The sequence below is a fragment of the Anomaloglossus baeobatrachus genome, chromosome 3 (assembly GCF_048569485.1).
Source record: "Anomaloglossus baeobatrachus isolate aAnoBae1 chromosome 3, aAnoBae1.hap1, whole genome shotgun sequence".
NCBI classification, from domain to species: Eukaryota; Metazoa; Chordata; class Amphibia; order Anura; family Aromobatidae; genus Anomaloglossus; species Anomaloglossus baeobatrachus.
Window position 1 is genome coordinate 455,307,772 of NC_134355.1, and position 23,470 is coordinate 455,331,241.

General features: G+C 47.6%; 1 protein-coding gene across 1 annotated transcript in view; it reads right to left on the bottom strand.

Annotated features, from left to right (window-relative positions):
- The window catches only part of LOC142296638 (putative cation-transporting ATPase 13A4), a 523,287-nt gene extending 501,989 nt beyond the window's left edge, over nt 1-21,298 (bottom strand). Inside the window, exon 1 of the mRNA XM_075340491.1 lies at nt 21,210-21,298. Within this exon, the coding sequence (XP_075196606.1) occupies nt 21,210-21,257 (48 nt within the window). The 5' untranslated portion in view covers nt 21,258-21,298. The remainder of the gene's footprint in view (nt 1-21,209) is intronic.
- Nucleotides 21,299-23,470: the final 2,172 nt, after the last annotated feature.

Consider the following 23,470-nt stretch of genomic DNA (forward strand, 5'->3'; position numbering starts at 1 on the left):
GGGGAGGCCTATGGTTATTAGGCCCCCAAGGCTAAAAATAGCAACCTGTCGCATTCATTAAATGTGACAAGCTCTGGGCTTTACACGGCTCTTCCCACTGCCCTGGTGTGGTGGCAATTGGGGTAATGAGGGGTTAATAACAGCGCACAACTGTCATCATGCCCAAAATTAGTGATGGGAAGGGGTCTATGAGAACCCCCCATCACTAGTCCTATAAGTAAAAAGAAATACACATACACAGAGAAAAATCCTTTATTTGGAATAAAATACAAAACCACCACTTTATTAACCCCAAAACACCCAGGTCAGCTCCAGGAAACACTGACAAGAAGGACCTGGCTGGCAGCAGTGACGTCACTCAGTTTATCGGAGTTCATACCCACTCACTCATACCCCACACTCACTCAGTGTTGACGGGCTGGCGGGGAGTGGGACATGGCCCCGCACTTCAACAGTGGCATTGCCAACAGGCGGTCAGCCACAATCAGTGGTGACATCACTCAGGTAAGTTGCAGTCATAGCAGAAAGGTTCCCATGGTCCTCCTTCCCTTACAGATGGCCCTGCACTGCTACTGTTAAAGTGCGGGGCCATGTCCCACTCTACGCCAGCTCTTGAACACTGACAATGCCGTCCGGGGAGTGCAGGGAGAGCGGTGATCACAGCCTGCCATCTCCCTTCAGCCTGGTGTCTCTCGGCAACTTCTCCTGGCATCAGACACACCGTGACAGGACTAATTGCCAAGAGAGAAGCTCTAAGGTGCATACTCATGTGGCAAGCGGGGATCACAGCCTGCCATCTCCTATCAGCCTGATGTCTCTTGGTAGTGACTCGCCCACCCCAGGGCTATGGGACACCCGGTGCCAGGCCGGACTAGTCCGGTGGTAGTCAGTGGTGGCTGGGCCCGGCTCCGTGGCCCTGGTGGGTGTCAGTTGAATATGTGGCTGATGAGTTAGAGTTAATGTTCGTGACGCCACCTGTGGTATGCGGCTATTAAGCCGCCGCTGTTATGGGAGAACTCCGGGGTGATGTTATGACAGCTATGATGGTACTGCTCCCCACAGGTGGAGCGATGCCCCGGGATACCGTTGGTGCCCGTGAAAGTCTATGGTGTTGTGTGGCTAACACGGTGCAGGGCCGACAGGCGAGGAAAGAACCAGGCACAAACAACAGTCTCTTTACCTTTTCCTCTTTTACTCTGGGAACAGTCCAGTCCTGGGAGACCGTTACAGGTGGTGATGGGGATCCGGTCGGCCTGGAAGTACTTGGGATGATCTTTCTGGCCAGCTGAGTATGAGGCCTACTCCTGTACTTTGCTTTGTGATGATAGGACCCTGCTTCTCTGAATCCAGCAATGGCCCTCTTTGCTGCTGGGACCGATGGCACGTCCCTTCTTTCTGTAGGTGGCTGCGCAGACCCTCTCTCTGGTGCTTCTCCGCTGGAGTCTACACCGGGCCCTGATGCTGCAGCTGTACCTTGGATCTTTCTGGGCCAGGGGCTTGCAGCTCTCCTGCCCTTCGGACTCGGCTACCAGGGACGGATTTTATACCCTGGCAACCACAGACTCCGATGTCTGAGTCTCTCTGCTGCCTCTCAGCTATTCCTGCTTCTCTGGGCCAAGCTGCTCCAGCTCTAGGCCCCAGATTCACAGGACAGCTCACTCTGCGTCTGTTCACTTTCACTACTCCCTTCAGACTGACTCCACTTCCTCCCTCTGGTCAGGTAGAGGAAGGCTCCCTGGAATTCCAGGTTCAGAGCTCCCCCTGCTGGCCGGAGGGAGAACTGTGTTGGGTGTTAAACCTGCTGGCCAATGGATCTCCCAATTACCTCCAGGCTCAGCATTAACCCTTTGGGAGGGCAATGCTGTTGTGGCGACCAGGTCCTAGGGCGCCACACTCCCCCTTAGTTAAATTCAGTACTCCCGGACTGTGGAAACAAAACATAACATGTCATACATTTCATCCCAATATGGGAGGCACATTATTTTTAACGTTACAACTTCAGTCAGTACTATAAGAGTCCAGTGTGGCTCCCTGCCGGGTGTCCATTACACTGCTCCATGGGGGACCCGCCGCGATCAAACCCCCAACGTAGGCTCTGGGCGTGCGTCAGAGCATTGATGACCCCACTCTATGCACGCCGGACGGGTTTTTCTTCAGGGGTGTTGAGCACACTGGTGCTAACTATAAACAATTTAGGTGTTGGCCACCCATAGTCCAGTGGCCCAATTGTCCATTTTCGCAATCACAAAAAAAACATTTTGTACACGACATTACAGACTTTTCACATAACTATTTACATTCTAATAAATACTCTTTCTTTATATAGTTGATTCCCTATACCTTAGAGGGGGTTGTCCCCGAGTGCTGCGTTGAGACCTGCGTAGCTCTGGTGTTTGTCCCTGACTACTTAGTGTGTCTCCTATCTCAGCACTACCGGTAGGCCTAACCCCAATAGGTATGCATGATGATTGCCTATGTGGTCTAGGAGTCGCCAAGGGTATGACAGGTTCACCACTGACAGGGGGTTGATCCTCCTGTTCCACTGCTGGCGTGTCACCGCGTGTCGGAGCGGACGGTTCTTTGGGTGGATCCGGAACCTGTTCTGTTTCTGGCTCGACCAACTGTGGGAACGTCAGGACCGGTACCACTACGGCACCATTTATGCGGGTCCAAGTCTTGGGGAATTTGCCGAGGATCGTTTGTATCATCTCTTCCCCTTCTTCTCGAACTTCCTCCACTTCCCTTTGAACTTTGCACCGCTCAGGGCACGTCTTCAGGCGGTCTCTGGATATTGCTTGACAAGTCTTGCCTTCGTCCTTGCTTATGAGGCACACCTTACTGTTGTCAAAGTTGGAGGGGATAATGGTGTAGGGCTCGTTCTCCCACTGATCATCCAATTTATGCGTCCTCCGCTTCTTCTTGAGGACTTGTTCTCCAGGTGCTAAGGGAGTTGCTGGGGCCGTTTGATTGTACTGCTGCTCTTGTCTTGTTCTGGCTTGAGACAGGCTCCTCTCTACGCATTCCTGGACCTTACGGTACTGCTGCTGCCGTTCTGTATCCCAATCCTCTATTTCTTGAACCGCCTCAGGCGACACAGTCCCCATCTCAAAGTCTACAGGCAACCTGCCAGGTCTGGCTCGCATCAGGTAAGCGGGGCTGCAGTTGGTCGAATTTACTGGGATATGGTTGTACAGGTCGACCAGATCTGGCAGCTTCTCTGGCCATTGGTTCCTTTCTTCCAGAGGTAGAGTCTTCAGCATATCAATAACCACATGGTTCATTTTCTCGCACAGTCCATTGGTTTGGGGGTGGTACGGTGTTGTTCTGATTTTCTTACAACCGTACATGTTACAAAACTCTTGGAACACCTCCGCCTCGAACGCAGGGCCTTGATCGGTCAGTACCCTTTCCGGATAACCGTGAGGCCGGCAAAAGGATGCCTGGAACGCTTTAGCTGCTGTTCTGGCTGTCTGGTCCTTCACAGGCACTACTACCAGGAAACGAGAGTAATGGTCCACAATTGTGAGGGCGTACACATAGCCTGACCGGCTTGGTGTTAACTTCACGTGGTCCAGGGCCACCAACTCCAGGGGCTGCTTCGTAACAATTGGCTGTAGGGGAGACCTTTGGCTGGCATCATCCTTCCGCCTCAGGTTACACGGGCCACAGTCTCGGCACCACTTCTCGATCACCTTTCTCATGTGCACCCAATAGAACCGATCACGGAGTAGGGCCTCCAACTTCTTCCACCCAAAGTGGCCTGCGTTATCATGATAAGCTGCTAGGACCATTGGAGCATCCCTCTGCGGAACCACGATCTGCCAGACAAGTTCATTTGTTCGCCAGTTGACGTGTCTCTTGCAGAGCTTGCCTTGGTAGGTGAACAGTCGTCCCCTCTCTTTCCACAACTGCTGGGCTTCTTCTGGAGCATCTGGACCAAGATGAGTCTCAGCTTGTGCTAGCTTTTCTTTGACCAATCGCACCGCCGGGTCACCGTTCTGTGTCTCTTCCCAATTATGGTGGAGTAATGGGTTAACCGGGACCTCGTGTTGGCTCGAGCGCTTCACTCCCACAGCATGCTCACACTGGGAAACGCCCTGATGATGGAAAGCCGGTAACTCTATCTCTTCGAGTTCATCCAGGTCTTCTCCAGATTCGGGTAAGTGAGGCATTCTGGACAGCGCATCAGCATTGTTATTCTTCTTGCCAGCCCGATACTTGATGGTAAAGTCAAAGTTAGACAGCCGGGCCATCCACCGCTGTTCCAACGCACCTAACTTGGCTGTTGCCAGGTGTGTCAACGGATTGTTGTCCGTGAAGATGGTGAACTTGGCCGACGCCAGATAGTGCTTGAAGCGTTCAGTCACTGCCCAAACAATAGCGAGGAACTCCAGCTTGAAGGAACTGTAGTTTTCTGGATTCCTTTCTGTGGGCCGAAGCTTCCTACTGGCGTACGCTATCACCTTCTCCCTGCCTCCCTGCACCTGGGACAAAACGGCTCCCAGGCCCACGTTGCTGGCGTCTGTATACAGTACAAACGGCTGGCTGTAGTCAGGGTAGGCCAGAATTTCTTCTCCCGTGAGAGCCCCTTTCAGCTGGACAAAGGAGGTTTCTAGTTGGCTGCTCCATTCAAATGGAGGGCTCTGCTTCTTAGCCTGCTTTGGCTGGCCCACCAGGAGATCTTGAAGGGGCGCTGCTATCTTGGTGAAACCATCAATGAACCTTCGGTAGTAGCCCACCAGCCCAAGGAACTGCCGCACCTCCTTTACCGTGGTGGGTCTTGGCCAGTCCTTGATTACGGTGACTTTCTCCGGATCAGGTGCCACACCTTCTGCGCTGACCACATGACCCAGGTACTGTACCTTTGGCTTCAAGAGGTGACATTTGGACGGCTTGATCTTCAGGCCATATTTTGACAAAGACTCGAACACTTCTGCTAAGTGCTTCAGGTGGTCTTCATAAGTCTTGGAGTAGACTATGACGTCATCCAGGTACAACAGCACGGTTTCGAAGTTGTGGTGGCCCAAGCAGCACTCCATCAACCGTTGGAATGTCCCTGGGGCGTTGCAGAGCCCGAATGGCATACAGTTGAACTCGCAGAGGCCCATTGGCGTCGTGAATGCAGTCTTCTCCTTGTCCGCCTCTGCCACGGGAACCTGCCAATACCCACTGGTGAGATCCAAGGTGGAGAAATAGTTAGCTGACTTTAAGGCTGTTAGTGACTCCTCTATTCTGGGTAGTGGATAAGCATCTTTATGTGTAATGCGGTTAATTTGCCTGTAATCTACACACATTCTCATTGTACCATCTTTTTTCTTTACGAGCACTAGTGGAGCTGCCCAGGGGCTACAACTATCTCTGATAACCCCAGCCTCCTTCATTTCCCGTAACATTTCTTTGGCACGCTGATACTGTGCGGGGGGTACAGGGCGGTATCTCTCTTTAACGGGAGGATGATCACCCGTGGGGATTTGATGCTTAACCCCTTTCACCTGCCCAAAATCTAGGGGGTGTTTGCTGAAGACCCGCTCGTACTCCTGTACCACCCGGTAAACCCCATTCTTTTGGTGTGAGGGGGTGGAGTCGGTGCCCACATGTAAGTTTTGGCACCAGTCTTCCAGCTGCCCCTTGGAGCCCTTGTCTTCCGCCTGGTCGGACGGGATCAAGGGTTCCACTGCTTTGATGGTGTTGTTGCTGACAGTGTACAGTTTTGCTACAGTGGCGTACCGGGGCAATTTGGCTTCCTCCTCCCCACAATTCAGGACACGGATGGGCACTCTCCCCTTGCGGACGTCTGCTACCCCTCTGGCTATCAGGACTCCAGGCCTACTGTCTGAATACACCGGTTCTACCAAGGCATGGTAATCCTGACCCTTGAGGCCTATTGCTGCCCGACACCATATCAACATTTCACTTCTTGGGGGTATTGCAATGGGGAGGGGGTCACTTACCCTCACACTGCCAATTTCTCCTCCGGCCAGCTCTACCTGCTGCCTCCTCATCAGGGCTCTGATCTCCCTCTGTAGGGCACGCTGCTGCCCGGAGCTGGCAGTTTCAGACGCCTGTTGCAACAAAATTATCACTTCGGCAACACAATTTTCTATCACATTTGTACCAATGGTTACCAATGGGTCAGATTCTTTGCGATCAATATCTACAATTATCATCCCCTGACACGGCAATTCTACCCGCCCCACTTTAATGGTTACTTCTTTGTACCCAATTTGAGGTAAGGGCTGACCATTACTGGCCACAATTGTTAAATCATCATCTGGGCCATGGTCAATGTCTGAATCAGCCCAATATCTTTTGTACAGTTTGTAGGGGATGGTTGTTACCTGGGACCCCGTATCCAGGAGGGCATTCAAAGGGATCCCATCCAGCACAATAGGAAGGACCGGTCGTCCTCCCACATACTTGCTGCGGCTGGGTGTTGAGCCGGGCTTCCTTACACCTGGGGGTCGGCTCCTGGCCCCAGGCTCGGCCCATTTAAAGGACAGTATCGTGCAATGTGGCCCGCCTGGCTGCAGCGGCGGCAGATCGGTTGTCCCGTTGAATCATACCGGTCTGTGTCTCTGCCTCGGGTCGGCGGAACCCTCCTCTGTCGCATCCATGGGACGTCATCTGGGCTGGAGGCCAACTCGATTCTTGCAGGCGATGGGGTCACTTGTAGAGACTGCACGGTCTTGGCAAGGGCAGCCACAGTCTTGGTCAGCTCCTGGACCTGCTGTCTGAGCTCTGCAGTGGGATCCTTATCCAGGGACTGCGCCTCAGCCCCTGCAGTGGCTCGTGTTGCAGGCACCACCCCGGGGTACGTGATAGCAAGAGGCCGGAGGGGTACTGGGTCATTCGGTGTAGATTCTCTCAGTACCCGGATGGCCTGGTCCTTAAACTTTGCAAAGTCCAGAGCAGGGTTCTGCAGGACCATGATACGCAGCTGGGTCCTGTGGGCATCTGACAGGAGCCCCTCTATGAACTGCTCAGTTAGGAGTTTGTGTTCTTCACGTACACTCTCTGGGTCCACTTGTTTAACCGCTTTCAGGGCCTCCTGCAGGTTTAAGGCATAGTCCCTTATGCTGTCTGTGGGCCGCTGCTTGCACCCAAAGAATCTCATCTTTATCTCTGCTGCGGTGCGGGTGTCAAAAGTACTCTTTAGCTTGGCCAGTATCTGGGTTACTGTCCCTTTATCTGTATCAGGCCAGGACTTCACTTCACGCTGGGCTGCGCCGGCTAGCTGTCCCATTAATATGCCCACCTTCTGGCTCTCAGTCAGCGGATACACCCGGAATAAGCTGTGCAGGCTTTCTCTGAAGTCGCTCAAGGTATGGGACTCCCCGGAATACTGCGGCAGCCATTCTGCGCCCGGTATGTACGGCATGGTGATCGGCATTACCGGCGCTACAGCGGGGGATGGGGCGACGGCGACAGGGATCGCTTCGGCTGGTGCTGCGGCGTCTCGGGCTATGGCAGCCACCTGCCCTCCCTCTGCGTCGGACATCTTCCTCCCCCTTAGTGAACCTTACCAGGCTCCGTTCACTTTTCAAATTTCCTTCTGGGTCGCGCGGGGTTAACAGCGCTCTGCTCTGATGGCGCGCTCCCTTCGCGCTCTTTGTCAGGCACGCCCCCCTTCTTCCTGCGCTCAGTGAGGCTAATGGCGGCGGCAGTTTTCAAACAGTGAAACACGCAGTAATACAGTCTTTAAAGCGCAATTCTTCAGGCGCACAGTACCCGGTGTGACCGGGCACGAAATCCTGTTCGTGACGCCAAAAGTTGACTCGCCCACCCCAGGGCTATGGGACACCCGGTGCCAGGCCGGACTAGTCCGGTGGTAGTCAGTGGTGGCTGGGCCCGGCTCCGTGGCCCTGGTGGGTGTCAGTTGAATATGTGGCTGATGAGTTAGAGTTAATGTTCGTGACGCCACCTGTGGTATGCGGCTATTAAGCCGCCGCTGTTATGGGAGAACTCCGGGGTGATGTTATGACAGCTATGATGGTACTGCTCCCCACAGGTGGAGCGATGCCCCGGGATACCGTTGGTGCCCGTGAAAGTCTATGGTGTTGTGTGGCTAACACGGTGCAGGGCCGACAGGCGAGGAAAGAACCAGGCACAAACAACAGTCTCTTTACCTTTTCCTCTTTTACTCTGGGAACAGTCCAGTCCTGGGAGACCGTTACAGGTGGTGATGGGGATCCGGTCGGCCTGGAAGTACTTGGGATGATCTTTCTGGCCAGCTGAGTATGAGGCCTACTCCTGTACTTTGCTTTGTGATGATAGGACCCTGCTTCTCTGAATCCAGCAATGGCCCTCTTTGCTGCTGGGACCGATGGCACGTCCCTTCTTTCTGTAGGTGGCTGCGCAGACCCTCTCTCTGGTGCTTCTCCGCTGGAGTCTACACCGGGCCCTGATGCTGCAGCTGTACCTTGGATCTTTCTGGGCCAGGGGCTTGCAGCTCTCCTGCCCTTCGGACTCGGCTACCAGGGACGGATTTTATACCCTGGCAACCACAGACTCCGATGTCTGAGTCTCTCTGCTGCCTCTCAGCTATTCCTGCTTCTCTGGGCCAAGCTGCTCCAGCTCTAGGCCCCAGATTCACAGGACAGCTCACTCTGCGTCTGTTCACTTTCACTACTCCCTTCAGACTGACTCCACTTCCTCCCTCTGGTCAGGTAGAGGAAGGCTCCCTGGAATTCCAGGTTCAGAGCTCCCCCTGCTGGCCGGAGGGAGAACTGTGTTGGGTGTTAAACCTGCTGGCCAATGGATCTCCCAATTACCTCCAGGCTCAGCATTAACCCTTTGGGAGGGCAATGCTGTTGTGGCGACCAGGTCCTAGGGCGCCACAGTAGCTCTTCCTGGCAGAGCAGACAGCGCGGACAGGAGTAGCTGCTGGGGGCCGAGATGAGTACATGCTGCAGCCAGCATTGATCACAGCCTGCCATCTCCTGTCAGCCTTGGTGTCTTTTGGCAGCTCCTTCTGGCAGATCACACAGCGATGACAGAAGGAGCTCCTGGGGACCAAAGTGAGTACATGCTGCGGCCAGTGATGATCACAGCCTGCCATCTCCCATCAGACTGCTGTCTCTTGCAAGGTTTTCCAGGTAGAGCACACAGCGCTGACAAAAAGAGCTGCTGGAGGCCAAGATCAGTACATGCTGCAGCCAGCGGTGATCACAGCCTACCATCTCTGGTCAACCTGGTGTCTCTCAGCAGCTCCTCCTGGCAGAGCACACAGCGCTCACAAGAGGAGCTGCTGGGGGCCAAGATCAGTACATGCTGCAGCCAGCGGTGATCACAGCCTACCATCTCTGGTCAACCTGGTGTCTCTCAGCAGCTCCTCCTGGCAGAGCACACAGCGCTCACAAGAGGAGCTGCTGGGGGCCAAGGTCAGTACATGCTGTGGCCAGCGGTGATCACAGCCTGCCATCTCCTGTCAGCCTGGTGTCTCTCAGTAGATCCTATTGGTAGAGCACACAGTACTGACAGGAGGATCTTCCAGGCGCCAAGGCGGGTACATGCTGCAGCCAGCAGTGGTCACAGCCTGCCATCTCCTGTCAGGCTGATGTCCCTTGGCAGCTCCTCCTGGAAGAGCGCACAGGCTGACAAGAGTAGCTGCCAAAGGCCGAGGTTAGTGCATGCTGCAGCCAGGGTTGATCACAACTTGCCATCTCCTGTCAGGCTGGTGTTTCTTGGCAGCTCCTCCTGGCAGAGCACAGAGCGCTGACAGGAGGAGCTGCTGGGGCCCGAGGTCAGCACATGCTGCGGCCAGTGGTGATCACAGCCTGCCAACATCTCCTGGCAAAAATACACATCACTACTGCATCTTACCTCAAGTGATTTTGATGTGTTTTTTTGTCAGGTGGTGTAGATTGGGTGCAGGAATGTGGTGTAAAAATATAATCACCAAATCTACATTTTTTTGGCCCAAAAATGCAAAAAAAACGGTTTTGACCCCAATTAGGTACAGTTTTCTGCCAGGAGGTGCAAATTTGGTGCTGACGTTTCTGCACCAAATTTGCACCTCCTGGCAGAAGAAACATTTCTTTGCATTTTTGGGCCAAGAGATGAAAATTTGTTGATGACATTTTTACACCATATTCATGCACCCAATCTACACCCCTGGCAAAAAAAAAATGCATGGGGTATGATGCGGTAGTGATGCAATTTTTTGCCAGGAGGTGTAGAATGGGTGCAGGAATATTATGTAAAAAATTAGGCACCAAATCTGCAACTCTTGCCAAAAAAATGCAGTTTTCTACCAGAAGATGCAGGTGAGTTTATTGAGTTTAATGAAGTCACAGGTGGAGAATCATGGGAACCTCCAGCTGTGACTGCAACTAAACTAAGTGATGTCACTGCTATCAAAATTGGGGGGGCCGCAAGTCAGGTTTATAAATGATTTATTTAAATAATTAAAAAAAGCTGCATGTGGTTCCTCTTATTTTGATACAGAACCTAGAAAAGTGCACGGCTGGGGGACTGCAGCCTGTAGCCATATGCTTTATCTGTGCTGGGTATCATAATATGGGGGAACCCTACGACAAATATTTTTTTTTAACTTATATGAGAACCGGCATCAAAACCCAGATAACATTAACCTGCTGATCCCGGTTATCTGCAAGTCAGCCCATCACTAATAACAAACTGTCCTGTCCATGTGCACCTGTTCCCTCTTGTGTGAATTAGAACTTTGATGTTAAAGAAAAATTTTAGCAGAAAAAAAAGGTATTTTTTTTCTTTTCACGACCCAATGTTATAAATATCTTTGTTGTAGTTTGAGTGTTAAAATACTCACTAAATCCATAGATTAATCAATTATGGGGCTTAGTTTGCAAATTAGATCAATTGTGGGTGGTTCTGTCCTTTTGGCACCAAAGTAGTTCTGTAAATGCAACGTTGTGTCCAAGTGTATATTGCAAAAACTAAATATCGCTCTTTGATGTTCAAATTTTGCCATGTGCCCAAACATTAGATTTTGACCACATATGGGGTATTGCTGTGTTTGGGAGAAATAGCCTAAAAAATTATGAGATCCATTTTCATTTATTACCTGTTGTGTAAATTATATAATTGGTTCTATTACACTATTTTAGTGTCAAAATGTAAATTTTTGTTTTCAAATTTAATTAATATAAAATTGTGTTAATCCCCTGTTGGTTAGAAATGCTCAGTATACTCCTAGATGCATTTCTTGAGGGATCTAGATTTTATTATGGGGAGTTTCATATGAACAGTGCACTTGAGACCGAGATCAATTTAAAATTTAATTTATTGAAATAATTGATAAAATACAGATATATGTATAAAAATTTATCTCAAACAGCCACAAAGTGGCACTGCATGAACAGATATAGAGAAATGAGATGCTGAATTATTTATATAGTCTGATATGTACAATTAATAAAGGTATAAATAAATAGCATACTAGCTGCCAAATAATCAATGATAGTATAATATAAGCTGTATATGCTATATAGATAGTAATAGTAGCAAAATATGTATTAGTAGTAAGATGGTCTGTTCACAGTATCTACTTAAGGACAAAGTGCATGGAATGACAGTAATAAATCCAACTGGTAGTGCTGGCAATTAAATGACTAATACAAAGTGTCAAAGTAGAAAAGCATAATATATAGCAGCAGCAAGATGGTTAAATCACAGTATCTATATAGAAACAAAGTGCGTGGAACAGCAGCAATGAAATCAATCTACAGTATAAGTATTGGTAGTGAGGTGGTTAATTCACAGTATCAAAGTAAGAAAAGGTGAATATAATAAATCCTGCATATAATAGTACTTTAATAACTATTGTATCTGGAGCAGTGCCACAACCCCAATCATGGCACTGCTGAAGATACAGGTATTATGATTTAACTTCTTTGCTGTTTTTATATGCAACTTTTCTTACTTTGATACCGTGAATATGGGGGCTGCATAATACTATATGGAGGAATATGAAGGTTACATTATATATGTCGCGGGCGGAGGAGGGGACGCTGCGCTCTCCCACTGCTCGGGTCCGGCCACTGCTGCTGCGGCTGCTGCTCGCTGGTGGCTCGAGCGGTGGGCCGGATCCCGGGGACTCGAGCGGCATTCCTCGCCCATGAGTGAAAAGGGTGGGGATTGATTGTGGGGATTTGATATTGTCCGTGACGCCACCCACGGTTGTGGTGAGATTGGTGACACCACCGCTGCTCTGGACGGGGATCCCGGGAGCGATGATAGGGAGCAGCCTGGATGTTAGTTCTCCCCTCTGTGGGTAGGGGGGTTGGTTGTCCCGGGGCCCGGTGAAGGGGTAGGGATGGATTGCAGGCGGGTTACGGGGCCTGGCGAGGTGCAGGGTCGCGGGGGCAGCGCTGTGCCGCATGGCACGGTGGTACTCACTCAGCCAATGATGTACACAGAGTCTCCGGTAAAACAAACGGCTGGATGGACGGGTACCACAGACGGCTGCGGCGTTTCTCCTCCCGGCAGGTTGATGGTGACTGCCTTTCCCTGCACCTGTGTAGTGTGTACGGTTCCAATGGGTTCCCACCGGTAACCCACTCCCCAGCTTGGATGGGTGCTGAAGGAGCCCCTTTTGCCCGCAGGCTCTGGCCCTGGGAACTTTAGCCTTGGCGGTGACTGTGTTTCCCTCTCTCGGTTGGCCTTCTGTCGGGACTTGGCTGCTGGGAAACCCAGGAGGTTCCCTTCGCTAACGGATTTGACAAATTCACAACGACTCCTAGCCTTGTCGGGGTCCGTAAGCCCCTGCCGGATGGTGCTGGCTTCTCTTTGCGTACCGGTCCGGTACCGCCGGACCACCGCCCGTCCACGGTCCTTACGGCTAGCTCCAATAGGCCTCTCCTGCAGACGGTCACCACCGTCTGCCAACCTTGCTGATCCGTCCAGGCCAGCCACACACCCGGACCAACTTCAGGCTCCTCAACTGCTACTTCCCTCCTTCCACTTTCACTTCCAACTCTGATCTCCTTACTTTTCCCGCCTCCAGGACTGTGAACTCCTCGGTGGGCGGGACCAACCGCCTGGCCCACCCCCTGGTGTGAACATCAGCCCCTGGAGGAAGGCAACAAGGGTTTTTGTCTGACTTTGGTGTGCCTGACCGGGAGTGTGGGGTGCGTTGGTGTAGTGCTTGTGACGTCCTGGCTTGCCCAGGGCACTACATATACAGTATGAGGAGTGCATTAAATATGTGAAAGACTATGGGGTGCATTAGATGATATGGAGGACTATGTGGGGCCCATTATTCTGTATGGAGGACTATGGAGAGCATTATTCTATACGAAGGTCTATGTGAGGCCCATTATAATATATGGAAGACTATGTGATGCCCATTATACTATATGAAGGACTACGTGGGGCCTATTATTCTGTATGGAGGAATATGGAGGGGTGTATTATACTATATGGAGGACTATTTGGGGCCCATTATACTATATGGAGGATTATGTGAGCTCCATTATATTATATGGAAGGCATTGTGGGGCCATTATAATATTTGGAGGCCTATGAGGGAGCCTTTATACTTTATCTATAGTTATTTGAGGGTCATTATATTGTGTACAAGCAGTTATACATTAGAAAAGGTTTGTGTTGGGTCTATCATACTGTGCAGAGTACTGTGTGGGGGCCATTGTACTATTTGGAGGGACAGTGAGGGCTATTAAACCATACATAGGCCCATTATATTTCATGGTGGGCTGTGAGGAGGGTCACAGTTGGGGATCTTACTTATGTCAGGGTCACCACTCATTGCTAGAGTAGTTGAAGGGAGGTACAGTAGGGCGCATGGAGGAATTCACTGTGGGGTATCATACAGTGTTTGTGGCACACTTTTGTTGCCATCTTACTTTATGGGTGCAATAACAGGGAAATCTAGGGACTTCAATAGGAAAATATGCTGTTCTGTAACCTAGCAAAATATTTATTTATTTTTTTGGGGGGGAGGGCCCAGTTAGAAATTCAGCTGTAGGGCTCCATAATTTCTATGTATGCCCCTGCTTTTGAGCCATGATATCCAATTGTTATGGAAGCATTGCAATTCTGTAACATAGGAAACTGCAAATGGTCATATAAATTATTAGCTGTAGTACTCGGCATTGCTCGGGATAGTAACTAACTGTCGCTCTGTCTCTCTCACTCTCCCTCTCTGTCTGTCTCCCTGTCTGTTTGTCTCCATTTTTGTCTGTCTGTCCCCTCTCTGTCTGCCTCTTTCTCTCTATCTGTGTGTCTCTGTCTCTGTGTGTCTGTCTGTGTGTGACTGTGTCTCTGTCTGTGTGTGTCTGTGTTTCTGTGTGTGTTTTTGTGTGTCTCTGTTTCCATGTGTCTCTGTGTCTCTGTGTATGTGTCCCTGTGTATGCGTCTCTGTGCATGTATCTCTGTGTCTGTCTCTGTGTATATCTCTCTCTATTTGTCTGTGTGTATCTCTGTGTCTGTCTCTGTGTGTCTCTGTGTCTTTCTCTGTGTGTGTCTCTCTCTCTGTATCTGTCTCTGGGTGTCTCTATCTCTCTGTGTATGTGTGTGTCTGTGTGTCTTTGTCTCTGTGTCTGTCTCTTGTCTTTCTCTGTATTTCTCTGTCTCTGTGTCTGTCTCTGTGTGTCTAACAAATAATGGAGAAGCTCCGCTGCAACCGTACAAGGTTGGTGCCCAGAAAAATGATAATTATAGTGGAAAAATATTTCTGGCACACATATGAATATACACAAGATATTGTGATTTATAATGTTATATTTATTGTGCAAAAAAGTCAACCATCTATTTGCCAACGTTTTCGTTCAGTGGTGAGCCTTTATCAAGGCAAAGTAATCTTGAGGTGGACAATAGATGAGTATTTTGCAGAGAAAGGGCATGAGCATAAATGATATAGCCAGGGGATAAGAAGAGGCAGGGAGAATCAGTGAGACCAGGATAAGGCTGTGCTGGTGCCTGGAAGTGACCAAGGGCACTGGACAGCTTACACACTGGATGCTGATCCCTAAGCACCCAGCTGCTCCTTCCAGGCGCCAGCACGGCCTTTTCCTGGTCTCACTTATTTTCCCTGCCTCTTCTTATCCCCTGGCTATATCATTTTATTCTTGTGCCCTGTCTCTGCAAAATACTCATTTATTGTCCACTTTAGGATTACTTTGCCTTGATAAAGGCTCACTACCGAGCCGAAACGTTGGCAAACTGAGGGTTGACTTTTTGAAAGAATAAATATAACATTATAAATCACAATATCTTGTGTATATTCGTGTGTAAGTGAAATATTTTTCAACTGTCTCTGTCTGTCTGTCTCTAAGTGTGTGTCTTTGTCTCTGTGTCTGTCTCTGCGTGTCTCTGTCTGTGTCACTGTCTGTGTCTCTGTGTCTATCTCTTTATGATTGTATCTATGTTTGTCTGTGTGTCTCTGTGTATCTCTGTATCAGTCTCTATGTGACTCTGTATCAGTCTCTGTGTGTCTCTGTGTGTGTTTCTCTGTATCTGTGTGTCAATGTCTCTGAAACAGTTTCTGTGTGTCTGTGTGTGTCTGTGTGTGTGTTATGATTCAGGGACCGGGGAGGATCAAAGAATGCGGAATCGCAAAAAGGTACCAAAGTGGCGGAAAACTTAACGGACTGCAGACCTAATCCTGACACACAACTAACAGTAGCCGTGGGTCGTGCCTACGATGACCTGGATGCCTCAACAAAACCGGAAAACTAAATAATCTCACAGATAGAAATATAAGAAAGCTAATCTGCCTCGGAGTAGTCCCCAAAGATAGATAGATTGCCCCCCACATGTAAAGGCTATGGTAATATAGAAAAACACAATACAAAGCCAGAAAGGACAGATTTCAGCAAAGGTGAGGCCCAAACTATCTTTATAGAAAAGGATATGAAAGAGCAACTGTCTGCAGCTGTAAAAATCCTAATAAATACCAGCACTACTGATATGGAAAAATCCTGAGGTTACTAAACTTCTCCTCCACTGTACTAGCACTCAGATGTTACTGGGATCCAAAAAACACTAATACAGATGAGGGACTGAACAATACCAAGCATGACAAAACACAAATCTTGCAGAATCATGGAGCTAAGTATACAGACACTCCCAGCAGGGAATGATCCCATTCTACCACGAACTCCACACAGACAAATTAGTAATCATGCTTAGTATCAAAGCAGAGCAACAACAAAAGGTGGTAAACAAATATCAGAGGTGCAAGACCAGTTATCTGAGGGACGTTCCGGAAGTGAGCAGAGCTGGTTGCAGAATGTCCTGGACACACAGGAGCAATTGACCACCGGCAAGTAACAAAAGAAAGCTACTAAGCTAAATAGCCCAATCTGACCCTGATTGCCAGTCCTCTGCAGGTGTGTCGTTTCCATTCCACACATCTACTGCACTGCCAGCACTGACCACAAAATGGAGCTCCAAACTAGAAAACGTATTCACACCATTGTGTTTCTGTCTCTGTGTGTGTATCTCTGTGTGTGTCTGTCTTTGTGTATCTCTGTAACAGTCTCTGTGTGCCTCTGTCTCTGTATGTGTCTCTTTGTGTTGGTCTCTGTCTGTCTCTGTCTGTGTGTGTGTCTGTGTGTCTTTATATCTGTGTGTTTCCATCTATGTGTCTCCGTGTCTGTGTCTATGTGTCTATCTGTCTCCGTGTCTGTCTTGCTGTGTCTCTGTATCTGTGTCTTTCTCTGTGTGTCTCTGTGTGTGTGTGTCTCTGTGTGTGTCTCTATCTGTCTGTGTGTGTGTGTCTGTCTCTGTGTGTCTACCTATGTGTGTGTTTGTCTCTGTGTGTGTCTATGTGTCTCTCTGTCTCTATATGTGTGTCTGTCTGTGCCTCTCTGTGTCTGTCTCTGTGTGTCTATCTCTGTGTGTCTCTATCTCTGTGTGTCTGGGTCACTATGTGTATGTTTCTCTGTGCGTCTGTTTCTGTTTGTATCTGTCTGTGTCAATCTGTGTGTCTCTGTGTCTGTCTCTGTGTGTCTCTCTCTGTTTTTGTCTTTGTGTGCCTCTGTCTCTGTGTGCCTTGGTCTTTGTGTCTCTGTCTGAGTGTGTCTCTGTCTGTCTCTATCTCTGTGTGTCTCTATCTCTGTGTGTCTTGGTCTCTGTGTCTGTCTCTTTGTGTCTCTGTCTCTGTGTGTGTTTCTGTCTTTGTGTGTCTCTGTATCAGTCTCTGTGTGTCTCTATATTTGTGTGTCTGTGTGTATCTCTGTGTGTCTCTGTATCAGTCTATGTGTGTCTGTGTCTCTGTGTGTGTCTTTGTGTGTCTCTGTATCTGTGTGTTTTTGTGTGTCTCTGTCTCTGTATGTCTCTGTATCAATGTCTGTGTGTCTCTGTCTCTGTTTGTCTTTGTTTCTGATTGTATTTGTCTGTGTGTGTGTGTCTGACTCTGTGTGTCTCTGTCTGTGTATCTCTGTGTGTCTCTGTTTGTGTATATCAGTCTCCGTGTCTGTCTCTGTGTCTATCTTTGTGTGTCTCTGTATCTCTGTGTCTGTCTCTGTCTTTCTCTGTGTGTCTCGGTCTGTGCCTGTCTGTGTGTGTCTGCCTATGTGTGTGTTTCTGTGTGCTTCTGTCTATATGTCTCTGTATGTGTGTCTGTCTGTATGTGTCTCTCTCTCTCTCTGTGTGTCTGTCTATCTCTGTGTGTCTCTTTCTCTGTGTGTCTGTGTCTCTATGTTTCTGTGTGTATCTGTCTGTGTCTGTCTCTGTGTGTCCCTCTCTGTTTCTGTCTTTGTGTGTCTCTGTCTTTGAGTGTCTTGGTCTCTGTGTCTCTGTCTGAGTGTATCTCTTTGTGTCTATGTCTCTATGTGTCTCTGTCTCTGTGTGTCTCAGTCTCTGTGTCTGTCTCTTTGTGTCTCTGTGTGTGTTTATGTCTTTGTGTGTCTCTGTATCAGTCTCTGTGTGTCTCTGTATTTGTGTGTCTGTGTGTATCTCTGTGTCTGTGTCTCTATATCAGTATATGTATGTCTGTGTCTCTGTGTGTGTCTGTGTCTCTGTGTGTGTCTGTGTCTCTGTGTGTGTCTTTGTCTGTGTGTGTCTCTGTATGACTCTGTATCAATGTCTGTGTGTCTCTGTTTGTCTTTGTTTCTGATTGTATCTGTTTCTTTATGTGTGTGTGTCTTTGACTCTGTGTGTCTCTGTCTGTGTGTCACTTTGTGTGTCTCTGTTTGTTTATATCAGTCTCCGTGTCTGTCTCTCTGTGTCTCTGTCTCTATGTCTGTCTCTGTGTGTCTCTCTGTGCCTGTCTCTGTTTGTATCTGTTTATTTGTGTGTCTCTGTGTGTCTCTATGTCTCTGCATGTGTGTCTGTCTGTCTCTCTGTGTCTGCTTATCTCTGTGTGTCTCTTTCTCTGTGTGTCTGTGTCTCTATGTGTCTATGTTTCTGTGTGTATCTGTCTGTGTCTGTCTCTTTATCTGCCTCTGTGTGTTTCTGTATTTGTGTGTCTCTGTTTCTGTCTTTGTGTGCCTCTGTCTCTGTGTGTCTTGGTCTCTGTGTCTCTTTCTGAGTGTGTCTCTGTGTCTGTGTCTCAGTCTCTGTGTCTGTCTCTTTGTGTCTCTGTGTATTTTTCTGCCTTTGTGTGTCTCTGTATCAGTCTCTGTGTGTCTCTGTATTTGTGTGTCTTTGTGTATCTCTTTGTCTGTGTCTCTGTATCAGTCTCTGTGTGTCTGTGTCTCTGTATGTGTCTGTGTCTCTGTGTGTGACTTTGTGCGTTTCTGTCTGTGTGTCTTTGTGTGTCTCTGTCTCTTTATGTCTCTGTATCAATGTCTGTGTCTCTGTCTCTGTTTGTCTATGTTTCTGATTGTATCTGTCTTGTGTGTCTCTGACTCTGTGTGTCTCTGTCTGTGTGTCGCTGTGTGTGTCTCTATGTATATCAGTATCCGTGTCTGTCTCTCTGTGTCTCTGTCTCTGTGTCTGTCTCTGTGTGTCTCTTTGTGTCTGTCTCTGTGTGCCTCTGTCTGTGCCTTTCTCTGTGTGTATCTGCCTATGTGTGTATCTCTGTCTCTGTCTCTGCATGTGTTTGTCTGTCTCTCTGTGTCTCCTTATCTCTGTGTGTCTCTTTCTCTATGTGTCTGTGTCTCTGTGTGTCTATGTTTCTGTGTGTATCTGTCTGTGTCTGTCTCTTTGTGTCTTTCTCTGTTTCTGTCTTTGTGTGCCTCTGTATCTGTGTGTCTTGCTCTCTGTGTCTCTGTCTGAGTGTGTCTCAGTCTCTGTGTCTCTCTTTTTGTGTCTCTGTCTTTGTGTTTATTTCTGTCTTTGTGTGTCTCTGTATCAGTCTCTGTGTGTTTCTGTATTTGTGTGTCTTTGTGTATCTCTGTGTCTGTGTCTCTGTATCAGTCTCTGTGTCTGTGTCTCTGTGTGTGTCTGTGTCTCTGTGTGTGTCTTTGTGTGTCTCTGTCTCTGTATGTTTCTGTATCAATGTCTGTGTGTCTCTGTCTCTGTCTTTGTTTCTGATTGTATCTGTCTCTTTGTGTGTGTCTCTGTCTGTGTATATCAGTCTCTGTGTCTGTCTCTCTGTGTCTGTATCTGTGCGTGTCTCTGTCTGTCTCTGTGTGTCTGTCTCTGTGTGTGTCTGCCTATGTGTGTGTCTCTGTGCGGCTCTGTCTCTATGTCTCCATATGTGTGTCTGTCTATGTGTCTCTCTGTGTTTGTCTATCTCTGTGTGTCTCTTTCTCTGTGTGTCTGAGTCTCTGTGTGTCTATGTTTCTGTGTGTATCTGTCTGTGTCTGTCTCTGTGTGTCTCTGCCTCTGTGTCTGTCTTTGTGTGTCTCTCTCTGTTGCTGTCTTTGTGTGCCTCTGTCTCTGTGTGTCTGGGTCTCTGTGTGTCTCTGTCTCTATGTGTCTCGGTCTCTGTGTCTGTCTCTTTGTGTTTCTGTTTATATATGTGTGTCTGTCTTTGTGTGTCTCTGTCTCAGTATCAGTCTATGTGTGTCTGTGTCTCTGTGTGAGTCTGTGTCTCTTTGTGTCTTTGTCTCTGTATCAGTCTTTGTGTCTCTGTCTCTGTGTGTATCTGTGTGTGTGTGTGTGTGTATATGTGTGTTTCTGTCTGTCTCAGTATTAGTGTCTGTGTGTCTGTCTCTGTGTGTCTTTGTTTCTGTTTGTATCTGTCTCTTTGTGTTTGTCTCCGACTCTTTGTGTCTATGTCTGTGTGTCTCTGTGTGTGTCTCTGTGTGTCTCTCTGTGTGTCTCTCTGTGTGTGTCTCTGTGTGTGTGTGTCTGCTTGTCTCTCTATTTGTGTTTCTGTGTGTCTCTGTCTTTCAGTCTGTCTGCCTGTGTTCCTCTCTGTGTCTCTCTCTATCCACATCTCCACAGAAATCATATTACCTCACTCATAAGTTATCCTATAATAAGAATGTCCTTCATTGACTATAACAACCAATCAGAGCTCCTATTAATGACTTGTAGCTTCCAGCTTCATTGACTTTAATGTAAGCAGGTTATTTGGCGAACAACTGTAAACTGGAGGGTTAAATTTTCCCCTCAAAGCATAGTCTATGATGTGCCCTGCGTCAAATGAGGTGTCTGTACAAAATATTGTGATTGTAAATGCGACGGTGCGAATTCCTTTAGCGGACATACACAAATACATACGCGCACACACACACACATGCTCAGCTTTATATATTAGATTAATAAAAAACAAAACAAAAAAAAAAAAAACAGATTGCATACAGAATGACAAAGCAATTGTCTGAGTTTTCTGGATGAAGCTGATGATTTTTTATACTTTCTTGTGACCTGACTTATTAGGAGATCAAGAAAAAGATGGGACATAATGGGAACAATAGTTATCATTGTCTCCAATTTTTAAATTGTTGAGATATAATGTATATTAAAGTCCCTTCACTGCAGTAAAAATCTGACATTTTGACTCTGAAATTCAGACTGTAACTTTTGTCAGACAAAGAGCCACTTTATAAAATGATGATCTCTGTATACATTTTTGTGAGACAAATAGATATTGTGAAGAAAATCAGGCATTGCAGAAATAGTACATTTTGAAAAGGCAGCAAAAAATGTATTACTTTCATATCAATCAATATACATTGACACCAACTATGAATAAAAACCATAACAAATTAGAATCACTAACGCAATAAAATGGTCATATATTCTGTAAACTTCATCCAATATTCCACATATCACAGAACAGAGTATATAATAAGTGTTACATAGTGATTCCATTCATTTGCAGATGATAGACCTGTAGCTGCTCTTCTTTTTGCCCCATCAGTACTCACCATTTCATTTTCCTCTCCTTGATTAAGCACTGCATGATTTTCTGCCATTCCTTCTTGTACCAGTAACACTGTGCACAGCTGAGCATGGGAATGTGGAAAGCCTTAATCCCTACTGATCTGCAGACTTTTCACTGCGAAACGTTCGTCTCCTGAAAGTACAGCCTCCACATTTGCCTACAGACTCTTATTGGATCTTGTTGATACATAGGAAATATTTCTATTGGACACAAATGTTTTATTTAATTGTTATATTAGGATCTTATATCCCAGAAACTATGTGCAAATTCTCTACTTTCTCATTTCAATATATGTTAGTAATTTAGATTGCAAAGTCCTGGTGACAAGTAGCAATATGAGTAATCTTAGTGGTAAAGAACAGAAAATTAATGTGACTGCTATATATGCGATGACAAAGAAATACTGACTAAAAATGTATCCAGGTATCACATAAGATGATGTAGGTTTTTACTGTAGATACGGTAATGTTTAATATTTTGCAGTTTTTTAAATAACGATTATATTGGGAAAGTTATAAGAGGTTTGGTAGGGTGGTAAACGTCAAATATTCAACTATGTAAATGAGGATATGAAAGGGAACAAGGGAAAGGGGAAAGAACAGTGAGGGATTTCAATCTACAATCCTAACAGTTGCACAAGAAAGTATCATAAGTGTTTCTGTCAACTAGAGATGGGCGAATAGTAACTATTCGTGTTCAAATTATTCATAACGAATCCCAAAGTACTATTCCGGTATTCGTCACGAATAGAGTTGAGCGATGTTCGAGGTTCGCCAATTTCATGTTCGAGTGATTTTGGGGGGTGCTCGAGATCGAACTTTTTGCTAAAAGCTCGACGATTTGAGAACAGTTCGATCACCATAAATGTGGCTTTTCACAGTAAGGCTCTGTGCACATGTTGCTATCTGCATGCGTCCTGCTTCCCTAGCACAATCCCTCTCCCTTTCCTACTCACCGATCAAGGGTGCCTCACTCCACGTCTGTCACAAATCTGTGGTGTCTTTTCCTCTTTAGAAAATGGCTGCCACTTCATTAGTCAATTAGTTATTCCGTGCTTTCCCCGCCCACCGGCGCCCATGATTGGTTGCAGTCAGACACGTCCCCAAGCTGAGTGACAGCTGTCTCACTGCAACCAATCACAGCCGGCGGCGGACGGGTCTATATCAGTGTCGTGTGCATTACGTTGGACCTGGAGGGGTATTGGAGGACTTTAATAAAATGGTGAAACTGTTTTTTTTGTCTTTTATTCTAAATAAAGGATTTTTCTCGGTGTGTGTTTATTTACTTTCACTTTATAAATAGATAATAATTATAATTTAAAATTAAAAAAAAAAAAAAATTAAATTCTTCACCGGGACCAGAACTCCCGACGTTATGCTTCTTAAGCTGGGTTTACACGCTGCAACATCGCAAAGGACATCGCTGTAATGTCACCGGTTTGGTGACGCAATAGCGACCTCCCTAAGTCTCTGCTAAGTCTCTGGTGAGCGTTCAAACAGGCAAACCTGGCCAACAACTCAACAGCGATCCGGACCTGCAGAGCGACCTAGCTGGTTGTTGGGGACGTTGATAAGCAGCCTTTTGAAAGGGAAGTTGCTAACAAAGTCGCTGAAAAGGATTCACACACTGAAACTTCATGCTGCACAGCGGGAAACAAAGGACCTAGGAATGGTCCTGAACGATTTGTAACGATTACAACTTCACAGCAGGGGCCAGGTCGCTGATGTGTTTCACACACTGCAACATCGCAAACAACATCGCTATTGCGTCACAAAACCGGTGACGTTACAGCGATGTCGTTTGAGATGTTGCAGTGTGTAAACCCAGCTTTAGGCAGGCGCTTTATCCACTAGTCTAATGCCTCTACTGACATAGATAGGCAGATGTGTGTTTCTTTACTTTAACTTTCAGTTTAATCATCAAAGGTATCTCGGGGAGACACCTGGCATGATTAAACTCATTATTACCCCGATTGCCACCGCACCAGGGCTATTCGGGATGAGCTGGGTGGAGTCCTCCGAGACTGTCGCACCTAATGGATGCAGCTATTCCGGGCGGCTGCTGGATGATATTGTTAGGGTAGTGGGCTCCCGATAATGTGGAGCTCCCCATCCTGAGAATACTAGCCTGGAACCAGGTGGCTTTATCCTGGCTGGTATCAAATATGGGGGAAACCACATTTTTTTTAATTTATTTATTTTACTGCACAATATAGACCCGCCCGCCGGCGGCTGTGATTGGTTG